The sequence below is a fragment of the Microtus oregoni genome, unplaced genomic scaffold (genome assembly GCF_018167655.1).
Source record: "Microtus oregoni isolate MIOR12 unplaced genomic scaffold, Mior012 000011F_ref0000422, whole genome shotgun sequence".
NCBI classification, from domain to species: domain Eukaryota; kingdom Metazoa; phylum Chordata; class Mammalia; order Rodentia; family Cricetidae; genus Microtus; species Microtus oregoni.
The window spans coordinates 40,462,343-40,479,738 of record NW_024543070.1 but is presented as its reverse complement, the minus strand read 5'-3'; the positions used below and the strand labels follow the sequence as shown (position 1 = coordinate 40,479,738).

At 45.4% G+C, this 17,396-nt stretch overlaps 1 protein-coding gene across 2 annotated transcripts in view; it reads right to left on the bottom strand.

Moving 5' to 3' along the window:
- Npc1 (NPC intracellular cholesterol transporter 1) overlaps positions 1 to 17,396 on the bottom strand; it is a 47,490-nt gene that overhangs the window by 13,402 nt on the left and 16,692 nt on the right. For both annotated transcript variants that reach the window (XM_041659871.1, XM_041659872.1), the window contains 8 exons: positions 16,122 to 16,297; positions 14,495 to 14,662; positions 13,653 to 13,902; positions 11,371 to 11,444; positions 10,703 to 11,073; positions 9,483 to 9,709; positions 6,212 to 6,312; positions 3,338 to 3,440 (listed from right to left, as the gene is read on the bottom strand). In XM_041659871.1, the coding sequence (XP_041515805.1) occupies positions 3,338 to 3,440; positions 6,212 to 6,312; positions 9,483 to 9,709; positions 10,703 to 11,073; positions 11,371 to 11,444; positions 13,653 to 13,902; positions 14,495 to 14,662; positions 16,122 to 16,297 (1,470 nt within the window). The remainder of the gene's footprint in view (positions 1 to 3,337; positions 3,441 to 6,211; positions 6,313 to 9,482; positions 9,710 to 10,702; positions 11,074 to 11,370; positions 11,445 to 13,652; positions 13,903 to 14,494; positions 14,663 to 16,121; positions 16,298 to 17,396) is intronic.

The following is a 17,396-nucleotide window of genomic DNA, read 5'->3' as shown; positions in this document are numbered from 1 at the left end:
TGAAACCCTGTGGATTGCTTCTATCCCAATATGGTATGATGGACCACGCCCTCCTGAAAGGTTGCTGTGAACACCCTCAAAAAATTACTTCACTCAATTGATGACTGAGATGAACCTAGCACAGAGGTTATACCCTGAAATATCTGATTAACAGCGCCCCATACAGTAGGAAGCAGTTTGGAGAGAAATAACTGCGCCCATATTCCCAAATATTGTTTATAAATGTTCTTTTACATCTAAAGGGGGATATGATATAGATGTGAATAATTTGCATTGATATGAACCTTGGTTTACTGATATTAACTTAAGGTCAATTTTATTATATATATATGTATTTCTGATATTGATTAAGGTATTGTGATTGTGTAGTACATTTAAAAATGTAATGTATATAGGTTGTTAATAGATAATCATAATAGTCAAGTTTGTAGTCATGTTAGTTAAGATTTTCTAGATGTACATAGATATATTTTAGATAGGCATTTTTCATATCTTTCAAAGATTATAGAATATGGCATTTTAAATGTTTTAATAACTTAGGACTTTTCATGACAATGAGACACGTCTGCTCCTGGCAGCACCAATCTACTTCAAGAAGAAAATGGGCATCAAAGAGGCACCTTATGGAGTTTGATAGCTATTTGGGCAAGAAACTGTTCTTGCCTGGACTGATGCATGAACTGGACACAAAGAACCCGCAGAAAGAGGGCTGCTGAACTTGCCTAAAGGTGAGATAATCTTTCGGGGTTCCTGATTCATGAAAGAGTCTGCGAGACATTCTGCAGGACACAACAGATAGTGACTGAACTGCCTTTGAAATTTCCTGCTTCGTGGAAATGTCTGCTGGAAACTATGGGCCTGTAGGCCGAAGATGGATGCCCCAACAGTGCAGAGAAACTTTGGGTGACTGTCCAGGCAGTGAGATGTCTCTGTCATTTCTAGAGTTCGGAAGTTGCTTATTTCTTGTTTGGTTAGGTAATATTGTATCTTTCTGGAGTCTTTGATAGAGTTGAAGAATAGTTAGTTATAGTTTTCCTTAGTTATGATAAAGATTATTGTAATTTTTACTTGATAACTGTTTTGTTATATGTAATTTTGCTATGTTAAGTTAAAGCCTTCCTTTTTTTTTTGTTTAAGCAGAAAAAGGGGAAATGATGGAGGAAGGTCATTGGTTAATTATAATAAAGAAACTGCTTGGCCCTCATAGGTTAAAACATAGGTGGGAGGAGTAAACAGAACAGAATGCTGGGAGGAAGAGGAAGTGAGCTCAGACGTTATGCTTCCCCTCTCTGGGCCAGACGCGATGAAGCAAGCTGCCAGGTCAGACATGCTGAATCTTTCCTGGTAAGACCGGTGCTACACAGTTTATTAGAGATGGGTTGATCGGGATATCAGAATTAGCCAGTAAGAGGCTAGAGCTAATGGGCCAAGCAGTGTTTAAAAGAATACAGTTTGTGTGTTGTTATTTTGGGGCATAAGCTAGCCAGGCGACCAGGAGCTGGGGCAGCAGGAACACAGCCCGCAGTTCCTACTACATACCACCACCGGGCTCATAGGACGAAGTTTTAAAAGCAGATATGTAAGTTCAATACAAGCTGTCAGATTCCATCTATTTCTCTATAGGAAGTCAAAAGCTTCCTGTAAAATTCACTTGCGAATGTAAGGCCCCGAGCAGCTATAACAGACTGAGAGGAACAAAGCAGGACTCGTATTTTCTAATTCCAAACTTACCACAGCAATCAAGAAAGTGTGGCACTGGCACAAGAACAGACACACAAACGCATACACCTAAGGGGCGGCACTGTGCCTGACAAGGATGCTACGGCCACTCGACAGTGGAGAGAATGAAGCTGGACCCCGACCTTGTACCATACACAACACGGACAGGCTGTGAGCGGGAGACCTGGTCTCAGAACCAAGGGCTGATTATGTAGCTCCACGGCATAGAGGCCTGGGTCTGAAAGATTTAAACGGATCAAGCAGAGGAAAGAAACACAGGACTAAATCTGTCATGGCGTCAGGTCATGGCTGCAGGGTCACCAAAAACAAGGCGATGAAAGGAACGGTCTGAACTCCACAGTGAAGGACGTTTGTGCTTCAAAAGTTCCAAGGGGGAGAACCACAAAAATGGAGAAAATATCTTGAAATCACATGTCTGATAAGGGACTGACTTCTACCTAGAATACATAACAGGTTTTATAACTCTAAATAATAGAAGCACAGAAAATTCAACTAAAATGGGCAAAGGGTATGGAAAATAACTTCATGAAAAAATGCTTCAGACTTTTAATCAAGAAAATGCAAACCAGAGGGCTGGCTCCAATGGTGGGACGCCCAGTGAGCATGCACAAAACCCTAGGTTCTGCCCCTGGAACTACACAAAACAGGGCACGGTGGTGCAAGCCTGTGATCCTAGCACTTGGGATGTGGAAGTAAGAGGATCAGAAGTTCAAGACCATCCTCCAACACACAGAAGGTTCAAGGCCAGCCTCAGTCACACGGCACTGTCTAGAACACAATAAAGAAATCAGAAAATGTTACTCAGTGCTACTCATCATACCAGCCGGCATGGAAAGGTCAGACAAAGCAGCAAGCACAGATGGCATCACACATAGGGGAAACTGCCAATCAGGTCTTCAAATAGTCAAAGCAGAGTTACTATAAGACCCAGTGATTCGATTCCTACAGATATACATTCAATTCCAAAGGAATTAGGCATGTCTGATCAAAGTGTGTATAAAAATATGCAGAGCCATTCTTTAGAATAGCCAAAAGACAGATGCAACCCAAATGCGTGTCAATGATAAATATATAAATAGAATGTGGTATGGTTATACAGTGGAGTATTTGGTCAAAATGAGAAACAAAGCATTAATACATTTCACTATATAGACAACCTTGAACACATTATGGCAAGTGGAGGAAGTCAGACATGAAAGTCCACATATATAACCATAGTCATACAACATTCATAGCAGAAAAGTCTATGAGGACAAAAGGCAGACTTGTGGTTGCCTAGTGCTATGGGCAAGAGGCTGAGAAGATGGGAGAGCAGGGCAGCTAAAGGGAACAGTGTTTATCCTAACAGAGCATCCTACTGGCTGAGGCCTAAGAGGAACAGATAAAAAGAGTGGATTGCACAAAGGTCTAAGAATTTGTCTGTATTCTTGCATACAGAGAGCTGTTTAAATCATCTGATTCTAGGAAGATCTCTTCAAAGACTTCTTAGCATAGCTACTGCCAAGTGAAAACAGTCCCGTAACTCAGATCTGCTGCAGTTCAGAGAGTGAGGTCCAAGTGACTGCACAGCCCGTGTCCAGCCCCAGGAATGACTCACTCTTTCTCCCAGGCCTGGGCCCTCTGGAGCTTCTCTGTGTCGTTATAGTAATTGTTGACAGGGAAGGTGATCACAAGAGCGGTGGCATTATTGTAGTTCTGATCTAGAAAGCAAAAATAGGACATAAAAGAGCTGAGTACTAACATGCGAAGTTGAGAAACACGAGTTGCCACGGTCCCCTGCTGATGCTGTCCCCACCAGAGCTCCCCTGAGCAGTGGACACAGAAGGGGTCTATGTATGCAGTCAACAAATACAAAGCATTCTGACAGTTGTCATTTGAGGAGAATGGCCTTTCATTAAAAAAATTAACCATCAATTCTTGTTTATTTTCCTCTTTTATAATTTTTTAGTTTCTTAATTTATACATAATGAGCTTTACTTTGGTATTTGCACACATGTATATAATGTATTTTGAGCACGTCTGCCCAGTGGCCTCGTCTGCACTCCCCACTCCTGCTGACTCCATGCCTGCTCTTCCAGTCCCTCTTGTATTTTCAGGTCCTCTTTGAGATGAGGTCTCCGTATGTAGCCCAGACTCACCTGGAACTCGCTCTGTAGACCAGGCTGGTCTTGAAGCCAGAGATCCACTCACCTGCCTAATCCTCCTGAGTGCTAGGATCACAGCTGGCCAGTAAGAGCCATCACTGGTGTGCACTGTGAAATCGAGCCAAGCGGCAGGACTTTTCACTCTATTCCTCGTCCTCCCGGAGCCTGGGAACGGCCAGCTGTGGCAGTTTCAGGGGCACACAAGCAAACACAAGTGTGTATTCTCCCCTTCCTTCTTTGCTCTCCAATAGTATAAAGCTGTGTGTCTTGGAACCCTCTGTGTCACACATCTCAGAACTTTGGAGGCTGAGGAAGGAAAGTCTGTGGCAGTCAGGGCCACCTGGCCAACTTCTAGGCCAGCCTGAGCCACACAGTAAGGTCCTGTCTCCAAACACAAAACAAAACTCGCAAAACAAAAAACGTGTCTTAAGATTTTGCTCCATTTCAGGATCTAAAGACACAAAGTGCTTCCTTATTTTCTGCAGTGTAACATATCCAGCACAGTCTAACCAGGTCCCCACTGGTGGAGATCTTTGCAGTTTTTAAAATTACAAATAAAATGACTACAAAAACTATCTTCAAATGTTTTAATACACAAAGTTCCTATTTGCACAATTAACCTTTCCTGTCATTTTGATAAGTTCTTTCAAACTTCCCTATAAAGTTTTGATAGTGTATCTAACAAAATACTGAGTCCTACCTATACATACACCAGGAACAAAGGACAGAAGAAGTTGTCCCTGCTTGGGGTTACAGTTCTGTGGCTTTTGCCAGTTTGTTAGGTACAAAGACTAAAGTGATCTTACTTCACAAATAGAGGTGAACATGAGTATTTGCTCCACATAATTAAATTCATTTGAGGGGCTGCAGAGATGGCTTGGCCGCTGAGACCTGAGTTTGAGTCCTAACACTCCCGCTATCCCAGCATCGTGTGGGGCAGAGAAGGGAGGAGCTCTGGGGCTTGCTGGCCACCAGCCTACTTCCAGGTGCCTCTGTGCGCACAAGCACGTGCCCTGTCCCACCCCTTCACGTGAACCGCACACACGTGCACAAGCACACATATGGAACACCTATTCTGCTTCTCGTAACTTTCCACTACTTTAAACTAGACCCCTCCACCACATAGCTCTGTGATTAACAGCGGAATGTCACCTGCTATGAGTCTGGTAGGTGTGTGTATGCAGTTTTCCGCATTTTACTTTTTAAAGGAAAGCAAACAAAAGTTTATTAAGAAATAGCTCCCTGTAGCCAGGAAGGTGCTGAAAAATGAATTTTCCTCTTGTCTTAAAATAACAAACTGTATGCTCTCTTTCACACATGACTTTAACCCCCCCCCCCCCCCCCAGGGTTTCTACGTGAAACAGTCCTGCCTTCAAGGAACTCACTCTGTAGACCAGGCCGGCCTCTGCTTCCTGAGTGCTGGGTCAAAGACATGTGCCATCCCAGGCTGACTTTAAAATTCTTACAGTCAAATTCAGTCTTTCCTTCTGAAGCTTTTTTTTTTTAATCCCTCCTAGGTTTTCTTCCAGTTCTTTAACAGTTTCACTTTTCACACACCCATCTTTAATCCCCTGGAGTTTATTCAGATGGAAGGAATAAGAAACCAGATCAGTTGTGTGATGATGGCGCACACCTTTAATCCCAGCACTTGGGAGGCAGAGGCAGGTGGATCTTTGGGAGTTCGAGACTAGCCTGGTCTACACAGTGAGTTCCAGGACAGTCAGGCTACAAAGAGAAACCCTGTCTCAAAAAAAGGGGGTGGGAGGAGAGAGAGGGAGGGAGAGAAAGAGAGAGGAAAAGAGAGAAGGGAAAAGAGAAAGAGAAGAAAGAGACCAGATCCACCCCTCTCCCAAGGCCCAGTTATGACATCATCCTTTTTTCCCACCATATAAGGGTTTTTTGTTTTTGTTTTTTGTTTTTTTTAATGGCATGAGGCAGAACGCATCTCAAATACAGATCACAACTTCTCTCTTCCCTTCTGAGGGGGCAGCAATCAGGCTGCAGATGTTGGAGGTGTCAGCTGTCCCAGAAGTGCCCTCAGAAGCAGCTGTGGCAAACAACTGCTCCATCACTGTCCTGACTGGTTTAGAAAAACGATTCTCCCTTTTTGTTTTCTTGTTATGTTGAGACAAGATCTCACTATGCAGCCTAGGCTAGTCCCCGACTATGATTCCCCTGCTGCCACTTCCTGAATGCTGAGATTTTTTAGGTGGGTGCCATCAAATCTGGCTTCAAACCCAAAGCTAAAGGAGATAGTTTTTGGATTCCAAGGATGAGAAATTAAGACTGCCGATTTCTAAACTGTAAATATTTCCGCAGCTTCTTACCATCATAGCCACCGAGCACAAGCCAGGGGAAGACGGGTGTTCCAGACGTACTCAGGCAAGGATCATGGAGCATACTTGTGTCATTCAGAGAGGTGGGAGCCCTGCCAAAAGTTCAGAAAAGCTCACAATTAGAGCCCAGATACGTCAGCCTGAACACTCCCGTCGCAGCGCCTATGCTCCAGGAACTCGGGTCCTTAGCCGAGTAAGACACCTGGCACCAGCAGCTACAACCCCAGAGACACCAGTGACACATGGTGCTGTGTGGGACAGAGGGATAAAGAGTATAGGTAGCCCACGAGACTTAGCTCTCTGAGCATGAAGTAGGTGAAAGAGATGGCTGTAAACAAAGCTTCTTAAACTGTTCTTTGTGAGCCCATGTGGGGTCACACAAATAAATGTGGGGTTACAAAAGAGCCCAACTGTCAACAATGAAAGTTCCTGAATGTTCAACAATCGAGTTATTGGTATTTCTGGCAGTATCCTCTCATGCTGCATTGTGTGTGTGGCTTCAATGCAGCCCTGGTTCTGAACCCGTGCAGTGTGTTACATGCATCACACCACATGCCAACAAATGCAGCCTGATTCAAGAGTGCTGTATGTCACAGACGGCAATGTGTTACTACTGTGCACACAGTTTTCCGTTGTACTCTGGAAAACAAAGCCTTCCAATATTTCTCCCTGATCATTCCCTAGAATGTATCCAATTATAATAATATATATTTCAAGTATATTTTGTTAGAGTGGTTTCATTTTCAAAACTAATGACTAAGTTTCGTAAAACTTGTTAAAAGACTTGTGGCTTGGGTCAGTATTTGCAACAATTTCTAAAGCTGCCTAAACACACTCTGCCTTTCATACTATGTGTTTATGAGAGGAAATGCTCTAACATTGATCACTGTAAAATCAAAGTACTGATCAACTCTGAAAGGCTTTGAAGTTGGCCTAGCCAATGTCCACCCAAGATTGCATTCTTTATGTCCAAGTAAATAAGCACACCCACCTCATTAGTATGTAAATCTGCTTTCATCTTTAATGTAAATTTACCAAAGAAATGCTTCAAAACAAAACTCAAGGTTTATCACCAGTAAATGTTTGACCCGTACCCACGGAACACTATACCCAAGAATCCATAAAATTTCTCAGGTGAGAAGGGGTCACGAGTGGGATGAACTACGAATGGAGCATACAGCAGGTGGCGGGGAGGTGGTGACTCAGCGGGGAAACCTTGTCTAGGAGCACAGGGCATGCAAAGCCCCAGGACTCCCAGGAGAGGAGTTAGGGCTGCAAAGAATCAGGCTGTGAGGCAAATGGCGCCTTGTTGATTGGTTTAGATTCTCGTCCCAGGGGTCAGAGTTCTAGGAGGTGCGCAGCACAAGCTAAGTACAAAGTGGAAGAGAGTGGACACAGGAAGCAGGCCGGCCAATCAGGAGGCTGTGCACACCTCCCAAGACAGTCAGCAGCCCAAACTCAGCTGGGCACTTGGGAGGTCCTCAAATAACACTGCCCTTCAGAGCTGCCAAGATGAGCCCTGGAGGCGGGTGACATTTTAGGGAGCAGTCCTTTGCCAAGCCTGACCACAAAGGGAAAGAAGAGGCCATGCAGAGGTTAAAATGAACAGAACCATCACTTAAGGAAGGTGCAAGCTGGGGACAGGCCTGAGACCATAAAGTATGACCTTAGACTATACTGTATGCAGCTGACAGGAGCACCGTGACAGGCAGGCTCTGAGCCTAAGCCTCAGCTCTGAGGAGACACCTGTGCAACTCTTGCCCACACAGGAAAATAGTTTTTCCTCCAAACACAGAAATTACATAATATTGAATGCTTTTCAGCCCCCCACAGCTCCCTCCCACCATCCCAGTTTAGGGCTTATGAACACATGGGCATTCATGTCTTATGCAAACAACCTGGTTTTAGTGGCAGTATCACTGAAGAGTGAACACAGCCAGCAGCCAAACCGTCACATAACAGTCACTGACACAATTTCAGGGTACGAGAGTTTTCAGTCAGAGAGCTCTACTGTGGACAAAGTTGAGCAACATAGTCATCAGAGACCAAGTCTTTTCTGTTGCCATGGTGAACAATAAGGCAGGTCAAGAACACTCAGGGATGGTAGGCCCACTGGGAGTCATGCCACTCTTCCTGACAAGTCAGCTCCCTCACAGGTCACTCAAGCTGAATGACCAATCCCTGACTACTGTAGGACAATGCTCTTGTACTCTGTAAAGATTTGCCACTTGTATTGATTTAATAAAACACCGATTGGCCAGTAGCCAGGCAGGAAGTATGGGCAGGGTGGCCAGACTAAGAAAATTCTGGGAAGAGGAAAGGCTCAGTCTGCAGTCACTACAGTCACAGGGGAAGCAAGATGAAAATGCTGCACTGAGAAAAGGTACCAAGCCATGTGATGAAGACAGATTATTATGGGTTAATTCAAGTTGTAAGAGCTAGTTAATAATAAGCCTGAGTTAATAGGTCAACCAGTTTATAATTAATATAAGCCTCTGTGTGTTTTTTTTGGGACTGAATGGCTGTGGGACTGGGAAGGACAGAAACCTCCATCTACACCTGACACACAGCCTCCAAAAGGAAACCTCCAATGGGAACCACAAGCCAATCCCCCTTCACTCTTTGAAGGAAGGCTTCATGCATTAAAACTAATTAAGTGCAATGACAGAAGGTTCTACTTGAAGAACAAGAAAAGCACAACGGGCTCCTAACTCTCAGGGGGAAGGATGAACCTGTGCGCTGCTGCTGTGCCCAGTTAGGCTGAGAGGTACCTGCTCTTCCCAGGTACGCTGTCCACTTCAGGGCCTCCGTGCTCGCTGCTCATATCTATCTGCAGGTCCCTTTTCTTCCCCTTTGTGCAGTTCTACATGTGAAAGCAGCATGGATTCCAACCCCTTCCTGCTCAGCCTTAGTGCTCTCCTCAGGCCTCACCCCTACCCGACTCGACACACACAGTCCCACACCAGACAGCTGCTTCTCTCAACGGCAGGCCTGACCCACGACTGGATCCCCTCGGACAGTATTGCTCAGCGGCATCACAGTGGTCTCAGTCTGTGTAAGTATTAATGTCTGCACTAAATTAAGAGTGATGTTTTCACAATGTGCCCCCGCTGTGAAGCAAAACACAAGTCTCCCTCCGTTAGAACGTGAGCTCCTCAAGGCACAGCTTGCTCTGTCCACTGGGTCTCGAGTCCTGTGAATGGAGTGAGTCACAGAAGCTCTCAAAGAGTGACAGGGTGCACGAACGGCTGCCACCACTCACCGTGTACAGTACAGGAAGTGTGTGTGGTAGTCGGCATAGACAAAGAAGTCATCGCCTACTTGGTGGTCCAGCATCGAATGGCTGTTCTGGAAGTAATTTAACACACTCATAATGGTGCAGTTCTTGTTGTATGGCGAGAGGGGGGCCACACAGATGTCTTGAAGTGTCACGGTCTTATTGTCGTAAGATGCAGTAATGCTCTCAATGGCAATCTGTAGGTCAAGCACCTGAAACCCAAACACGTCATGCTTCCTAAATCGTCATCATCACAAACCATACTGCCCAGAGAACCAGACGAGAAGGATGCTCTGAGCAAATCCTCCCAAGGATGGGGGAAGGTTGTACCACAGCAAGAGAGAGCCGATGGCTCCTCTAAACAGGAATTAGGATGGAGAGCGCCTGCTAGCCATGTCTGGGGAGAAGACATGACCATAGCAGATCCCAACACAGGACATGAAATCATCCTTCACTCTTCTTCCGGCATCCACCAAGGCACCAGTCCTGAAGCAAATTCTTGGTCTTCTGACATTTGTCCCTTGCCAAAATATACCACTTCCTGCCTTGTTCTGCCTTGTGGCCATTTATGTATACATGCACATTTTCTAATAGAAGATGTTATTCGAGAAGACAACTTCAATTAAGGAATTGCCTAGACCAGATTGGCCTATGGGCATATCAGCAGGAGACTGCCTTTAACTGTTAAGTGATGTAGGATGGCCTAGCCCACTATGGGCAGCACCATTCCCCAGGCAGGTAGTCCTGACTTTTAACTGTTAAGTGATGCTGGATGGCCTAGCCCACTGTGGGCAGTGCCATTCCCCAGGCAGGTGGTCCTGACTTTTAACTGTTAAGTGATGTCGGATGGCCTAGCCCACTATGGGCAGTGCCATTCCCCAGGCAGGTGGTCCTGACCTTTGTAAGAAATCTAGGCAAGCATGAGCCTGCCTGACAAACAGCAAGCAGCATCCTCCACGGTTCCCACGGCATTTCTTTGGCTGTGAAGTGAGTTCCCTGACTGGAACAGCTGTGTGGGACAGCAAGCAGGCTGCCTTCAAATTCCTGCCTTGCATTCCTGCTTGACCTCCTTTAGGGATGAACTGTGTGATCTGTAAGCCATGTAACCCCTTTCTTTCCTGTACACCTTTGGCTCAGGATATCACAGCAACAGGACAGGCACTGCAGCTTCCCTGCATCAACGGTGACTGCAAATGGCAGGTTACCTGGTGCAGAATCTCTTTGTCCAACGGAGGCCCAAAGGGCACATCGGATCCTGAAGGGTATGGCTCATAGATATGGACACTGGTGTTGGGGGCCTGGATAATAAGCTGCTCCATGCGAAAAAAAGGCCCAAAGTGCTTATCAAAGTACTCCTTCTCCATGCGGGCCCGACTGTGAGGGGCCGACCAGAGCTCCACAGGATTGGTGGTGACCCGGACAAACACCAGCCCAGAAGAGCATGCAGCAATGAAGACCAATGAGAAGAAAATGACGCAGGTGGGATTTCGGACACAGAAAGTTCCCCACTTTGTGAACATGCGCCTCAGACAGCCATCAAATGCTGTGCCAAGTGGGTCACAGCACGAGGCTTCCCCTGGAAGAGTGAGAGGAAAGGAGGAAGGAGGTCACTAGTGAAGCGATCCCAAAGGGAAACGGCCCCACAGCTGCCCCGTGCTCAGTCCCCAGAGCCTCTGCCTGCCTCTCTCTCAGTGAAGTCGCTCTTCTTGGGTGCTCAGGACCTCCACTGACTTTGCTGCACCCAACTCTGCCCTCAGGGCTTCTGTGGCTCTTTCCTTAGTCCATAATTACATCATCGCTAGTCTTACCTGGTTCTGAGGAGCAAGGCTCTCGGGCCACTAGGATCCCATCCTTGACCTATACACAGACTTACCGGAGTCACTGGTGTTCACAGAGAAGGCTATATTGCTGTCGATGGGAGTGTACTCAGACACAAAATACCGCCTTCTGGAAGAGAAGCATGGAGGTGGTATTAGTATACTTGCTCCCAGGTCACTTGCTCCCTGTCAGCATTCTCAGTCTAGGCTTGGTGAGGAAGGTCCTTCTGTCTGTGTTGCTTTTATTGGTTACTGAATAAAGAAGCTGCTTTCAGCCAATGGCTTAACAGAATATAGCCAGGTTGGAAGAGATATACAGAGAGAGAGAGTAGGCGGAGTCAGGGAGTCGCCAAGGAGCTGCCAGAGGAGAAAGACACAAGCTGTCAGTCGGAACCTTGCTGGTAGGCCACGAGCCTCATGGTAAAATATAATAGAAATGGGTAAATTTAAGATATAAAAGTGAGCTAGAAATATGCATGAGTTAACAGGCCAAGCAGTGATTTAATTAATACAGTTGCTGTGTGGTTATTTAGAGTCTGGGCAGCAGGGAAAGAACAAGTGGGCTCCTACAGCTTGGGCTCACCAGCCTCAGATAAGACTGAGGAAGGTAATAAAATGACAAAGGTACTTTCATACTGGAACCCACAGGTGTCGCTTTTAGGTCCTCTAGAACGTATTTCCAGGAGCAATAAGCACCCCTAGCGTCCAGACCACGGCTGCTTAACACCATTCCCTAACAAAAGGGACCAGAAACTCCTTGGTGAGGAGGATGATTTCAGGCCTAGGGCAGGGAAAGTATCCAGTGAGCCTGGGGTGGAGCACGTCAAACGAACACAGGAGCTAACGGGAGGGAACTCCAATGCCTGGATATTAGATACAGTCTACAGAACGAATAAATCTAAAAGGTGCACCACTGAGTGAGTGAGCGAAGAAAGGGTTCGATTAGTAAATGACGAGGGAGAGAGAGTAACCTATAATCACCATGGGGCAACGCCATCGATTCAAAGGACCCACCAGTGGACTGCGAGGGCTGGTTAGAGGAGAAACAGTGTTAGCAATCTTTGAGTAGCTCCTCCTTCTAAGAAAGGCACAGTAGAAAGCAGTAACTACATAATCCAGACAAACCTCGTGGCAACGAAACCCACGAACACCAGACTCCCTGCCAAGGTGCACCCAGAAACACGACCACATCTGCCGTGCTCTTATCCACACACAACCGCATGCTGGCAACCGAAAGACAAGACCAATACCTATCAAGAGTGTCTTGGAATGGAGAAAAGTAATAAAACTAAAACATGAATGTACTGAGGGGCCCTTGAAGCAAACAGTGGGCAGGACCTCAGCAACACTGGTGAAAAAGTCTGTGGTTTAGCTGAGAACATTATGATAATGCCAACTTTGGATTCTGAACATTGCCTATGAATTCTGTAAGCTGTAATGTTACAGGAAACTCAGAATACACACACAAAAATTTTGCTACTACTTCAGCATTTAGATGAGTTTAAAATTATTTTATTTTACAATAAAACTACTAAAAGATGTATTGTCTTGGAGCTGGGCGGTGGTGGGGCACGCCTTTAATCCCAGGACTCGGGAGGCAGAGGCAGGCGGATCTCTGTGGGTTCGAGGCCAGCCTGGTCTACAAGAGCTAGCTCCAGGACAGGCTCCAAAGCTACAGGGAAACCATGTCTCAAAAAAAAAAATAAAAAAAAAAACCCAAGCCAAACCAAACCGAACAAAAAAAAATCCAACCAAACAAACAAAAAAGTGTTGTCTCAGGTTAAGTGGATAGTTCAGTCTGCAAAGTGCCTGCCATGGCAGCACATGCTGGTAAACCCAGCACTAGGTGGCAGATACAGGTGGACCCCTGGGGCTTGCTGGCCAGCCATAACTGGTAAGCTCTAAGCCATGACAGACCTTGAACCAAAAATCAAAGCAGAGGGCAACTGAGCAAAACTGACCCTAACACACACACGTGTGCACATGTGTGTGCACACACGACAACACACAAATATACCGCTGTAAAGCAAGATGCAAACATATGTAGTACTTCAAGTGACTATGTCCAGTCAGATGGGCTCACACAGACTGCCTGTGGTACAGTGTCTTAAATCACACATCATTCTGAGTAAATCAGTAAAACTAACTTCAAGTGTTTAAATATCTAAACAAAACCAAACTATATACTAGCTTCAGAGAATAAGCCAACCAGGGGATGGTATCCATATATGCATTTACTTCCTGCCTGGATTAATTAATGTCAACTGTAAACTAAGGTACCACGTGGGCAATTTTGATCTTCTTGTCTTGAAGAAACAAAGCAAATCAACCAGCTTACCTGTGGCACCACACTGCCAAAAGTCCTCCAAAAAATACAAGCAGAAATGCCATGTAGGTGATCCACATGATGACATACATGGCATCCAAGCCTAAGATCTTCCAGGGGATGGCAGGCGGTGGAGGCTGCGGCTTGGGGCCGCAGACAGTGGCACAGTCCTGGCAGCTACACGGCCCTGTGATCTCGTCTACAGACTCGTTGCAGCCTTTGGTAGCATTTCTCATGGGCTCCATCTTAAGGATAGGAAGGTCTACAAGAAGAAATCATGCTGAATTAGGGTCTCCTGAGACTACGTTCTAAGTTTCGTGTTTGATTATATTAACCCAATGGGAAGCACACGGGAACACAGTGGGGCACAGCTGGGGACTAAGAATGCAAGAGCCACGCTGTTATCATTCGCTAGGCTTTGGGGGTGGGATGGGGTGGGCACTGACGGGGTTCTTCTGCTGCCCTGGTTTTGTGCTGCAGCCTGAGGACTCCCAGGCAAGCGCTCTCAGCTAGGCTACATCACTTAGGATACACTGTGATGTTAACAACCCTGTGCACAGCATGTGCCCTGATCTCTCATGGACCAGTCACGTAGGGCGGGTCCTCTGCGCAGCTGGGCAGCAAATACTTCTCGGCCTTTAGAAAACACGCACCATGCACACACACATGCTGGTTCATTCTTTTAGTTACAGTATCAATCCCTAAAAGCAACTCCTTTTCTTACCCAGCCCTCCTAAGTTAACCAGACAGGACGAATGTCCTACTTGTATCTCTGAATTTATCTTTCTATAGCTGATTGACCCCTGGGTTTTACAAAACTGTAACTACAGCAAGCTTGAGAGCCGCCATCCTACCTGAAAAGATGGGGATGATGGTGAATGGCGCCTGCCCATTGTCTTTATTGAACATGTACTCAATCCAGTTGGTGGCATTGCAGGCACTGGCATCCCTTCCACACAGGAGCCCTAAGGCCTTCTGGTTACTTGATGGGGCCTCCACATCACGGCAGGCATTGTACATTGCTAGAAGAATCCCAAAGGAAAAGATGGAGACATTATGTTTGCTCTGACTCTCCACTCAAGATCTAACTGAAGGCCTCTGGAACAAGATGCACTGTGACCACACAGCAGCCAGTGGTGAGAGCCCAGGACACTGCGAGGCAGGAGGGAAGGAGACTGTCCCTAAACTGACCCATTAAACCCGGCAGTGTGGCAGGCCTGACTCCAAGTGAACTGAAGAACCAGGAAAGGGAAACAGCATTCCAATTGCTCTCCCAGTAGCTTCGAGAAATCCCACCCCCATTATAGAGGGGCTCCCTAAGAGTCGGGGGACAAAGCCCCACTTCTGTTATAGAGGGGCTCCCGAAGAGTCGGGCTTTGGCATGCAGACTCTCTGAGGTAAAGGTGTGTTTATCTTCAGCTTCACTGGGTATTGTGAAATTGTTTTTCTAATGGTTTCAAGCATTTGCAGCAGCAGTGAGGGCCAGGCTATTGGTATCCCTCTTGCTTCATGTCCTCACAAAGAGCTGGAACTGACAAACTTGATTTGTGCCAATTTGATAAGGCATGAAGAATGACACTGTTTCTCTCTGGATTTCAGGGATGGCTCTGGACACTACCCACTTGTGATTTTTGCATTTATTCTTTTGTCTAGAAATATTTTCTTAAAGTCATAAAAAATGCTATGTTTATTTGTACAAGCTTTTAAGTACTTTTAATTTACACAACTTTTCATACATACTAAAATATAGATGAATATGTCAGTTTTACTGCCCCATTTACCAACAACCCGTCTCTTCTCGTAATGATTTATAATGATACAGTTATTATGTACCAATTCTACACATACAGTTCTGTCTCTGGCCAGAATCCTCTCTAGCTGGGCTATTACTTCACATCTTTTGGAAGAGTTCATCCTACCGTTTTTAATACTTTTGTGAACGGGACCTTTTCCCTATTAAGCAATTTAAAAATTCTGTTTGTTTTTTGGTGTTTTGAGACTTAGTGTATGTAGTCCAGGTTGACCTCTGTTTCATGGTCTTGCCTCAGCCTTCTAAGTGTTAAGAGTACAGGTGGTATGGCAAGACCACACCTGGATGGGTTGCTTTTTGAACTTGGCTGATCTTATTGGTCCTAGTATATTTAAACAATATTTATTAAATTAGGAAATAGAATTACGTATCATCATGACATTTTCAAACAAAGCCATCTGATATGGGTGCTGGGAACTGAACAGAAAGAGCAGTATATGCTCTTACTGCTGAGTTATCCTCCTCCAACCCCCGAATTAGAGAGTTTTAAAACAAATAATTTAAAGATATTGTTTTAATGGTTATAGCTCAAGTCTCAGCATATAGCAAAACAATGACCAATGTACTAAAAACTAACTTTCCACAGCTCCCTGGATGACAACAACAAGCACATAGCCCAGCCCGGCGCCTGACACCAGCGTTTGAAAAGGAATTTTAGTTACTTTACTTACCATTCGCAAAGCTCTGTCCAACATAGTACTCCAATTCCTTTACATTTGTTTTATTCTCCTGGGTCTTAGGATCGATGTAATCATCAGTGGCTGTCACGTTCAGAAACTGGCTCTGGTGAGGGCTACACGTTAGCTCACAAAACAGGGTCATTAGGTTATAAAAACATGACGGACATCTAAAGAAAAAGCAGATTATGTTTTATGGCTTCAGATAGAATAGCAAAAATGGAAGGTAAAATATTTAAAATTTATTTTAAAGAGACAAATAAGTGTCATGAAAAAAAATAGACACAGGAAAATGTTAACCCTCTTCCCAGACCTCAAATTCTTTATATGTATTGGTGTTTTGTCTGCATGTCTGTCTGTGTGAGGATGTCAGAACCCCTGGAACTGGAGTCACAGACAGTTGTGAGCTGCTATATGGGTGATGGGAATTGAACCCGGGTCCTCTGGAAGAGCAGCCAGTGCTCTTAACCACCGAGCCATCTCTCCAATCCCTAAACTCACAAATACTTGGAACTTTATAGTAACAAAGAAATGGCTTTTAAAATTGCCCTCCTATTACATTTAGCTTATTCAGAAGTAATTTCAAAAAGGGGGGGGGAGGCTTTTCTGAATTCTGTGCTTTGTAATTTAGAGATACCTATCTTTATATCAAAGATGTCACATTTCTGATGAAGAGAACGAGGGGTAGATGGGTGTGTGTATGTGGACTGTACGTGGGAGTATTTGTGTGTGTGTGTGTGTGTAGGACCATTATAGGATTTATCTTTCTTCACTTTACTGAAAGGTTTTCTTCATAGGAGGACCCTTCCCCACTGCAGCCAAGTTCTGAAGATTAAAAAGAGCCAGGGTCAGAAGCTGGTATAGGAAAGGAAAAACTCAGAGAAGCATCATGGCGGTGCCTACTGTGCACCTACAGTGACACTCGGGTTTCTATGAGACCACAGCTGACTCTGGTCCTGCAGGTTCAAAGTTCAAGTTCCAAAGAGTAGTCAGGGTTTTCTGCCCTGTGGTAAGACCTAGGACCTCCCACCTCCGTCCATATCTAGGAAGGTGAACATCGAAACTGGCTAGGCTCCCACAAAGCCATCACATTACGTAGGATCAAACCCCCGTGCCATTGTCCTTTGCGTCTCATCAGCCCTCATTGTTTGCCATGTTCAGAGAGTCCAGTTTTATCCCATGCTTTTTCAGTCACAGTCCAGCTGGTCTTGGTGAGCTCTCAATAGATCAGCTCCACTGTCTCAGTGGGTGGGTGCATCCCTCGTGGTC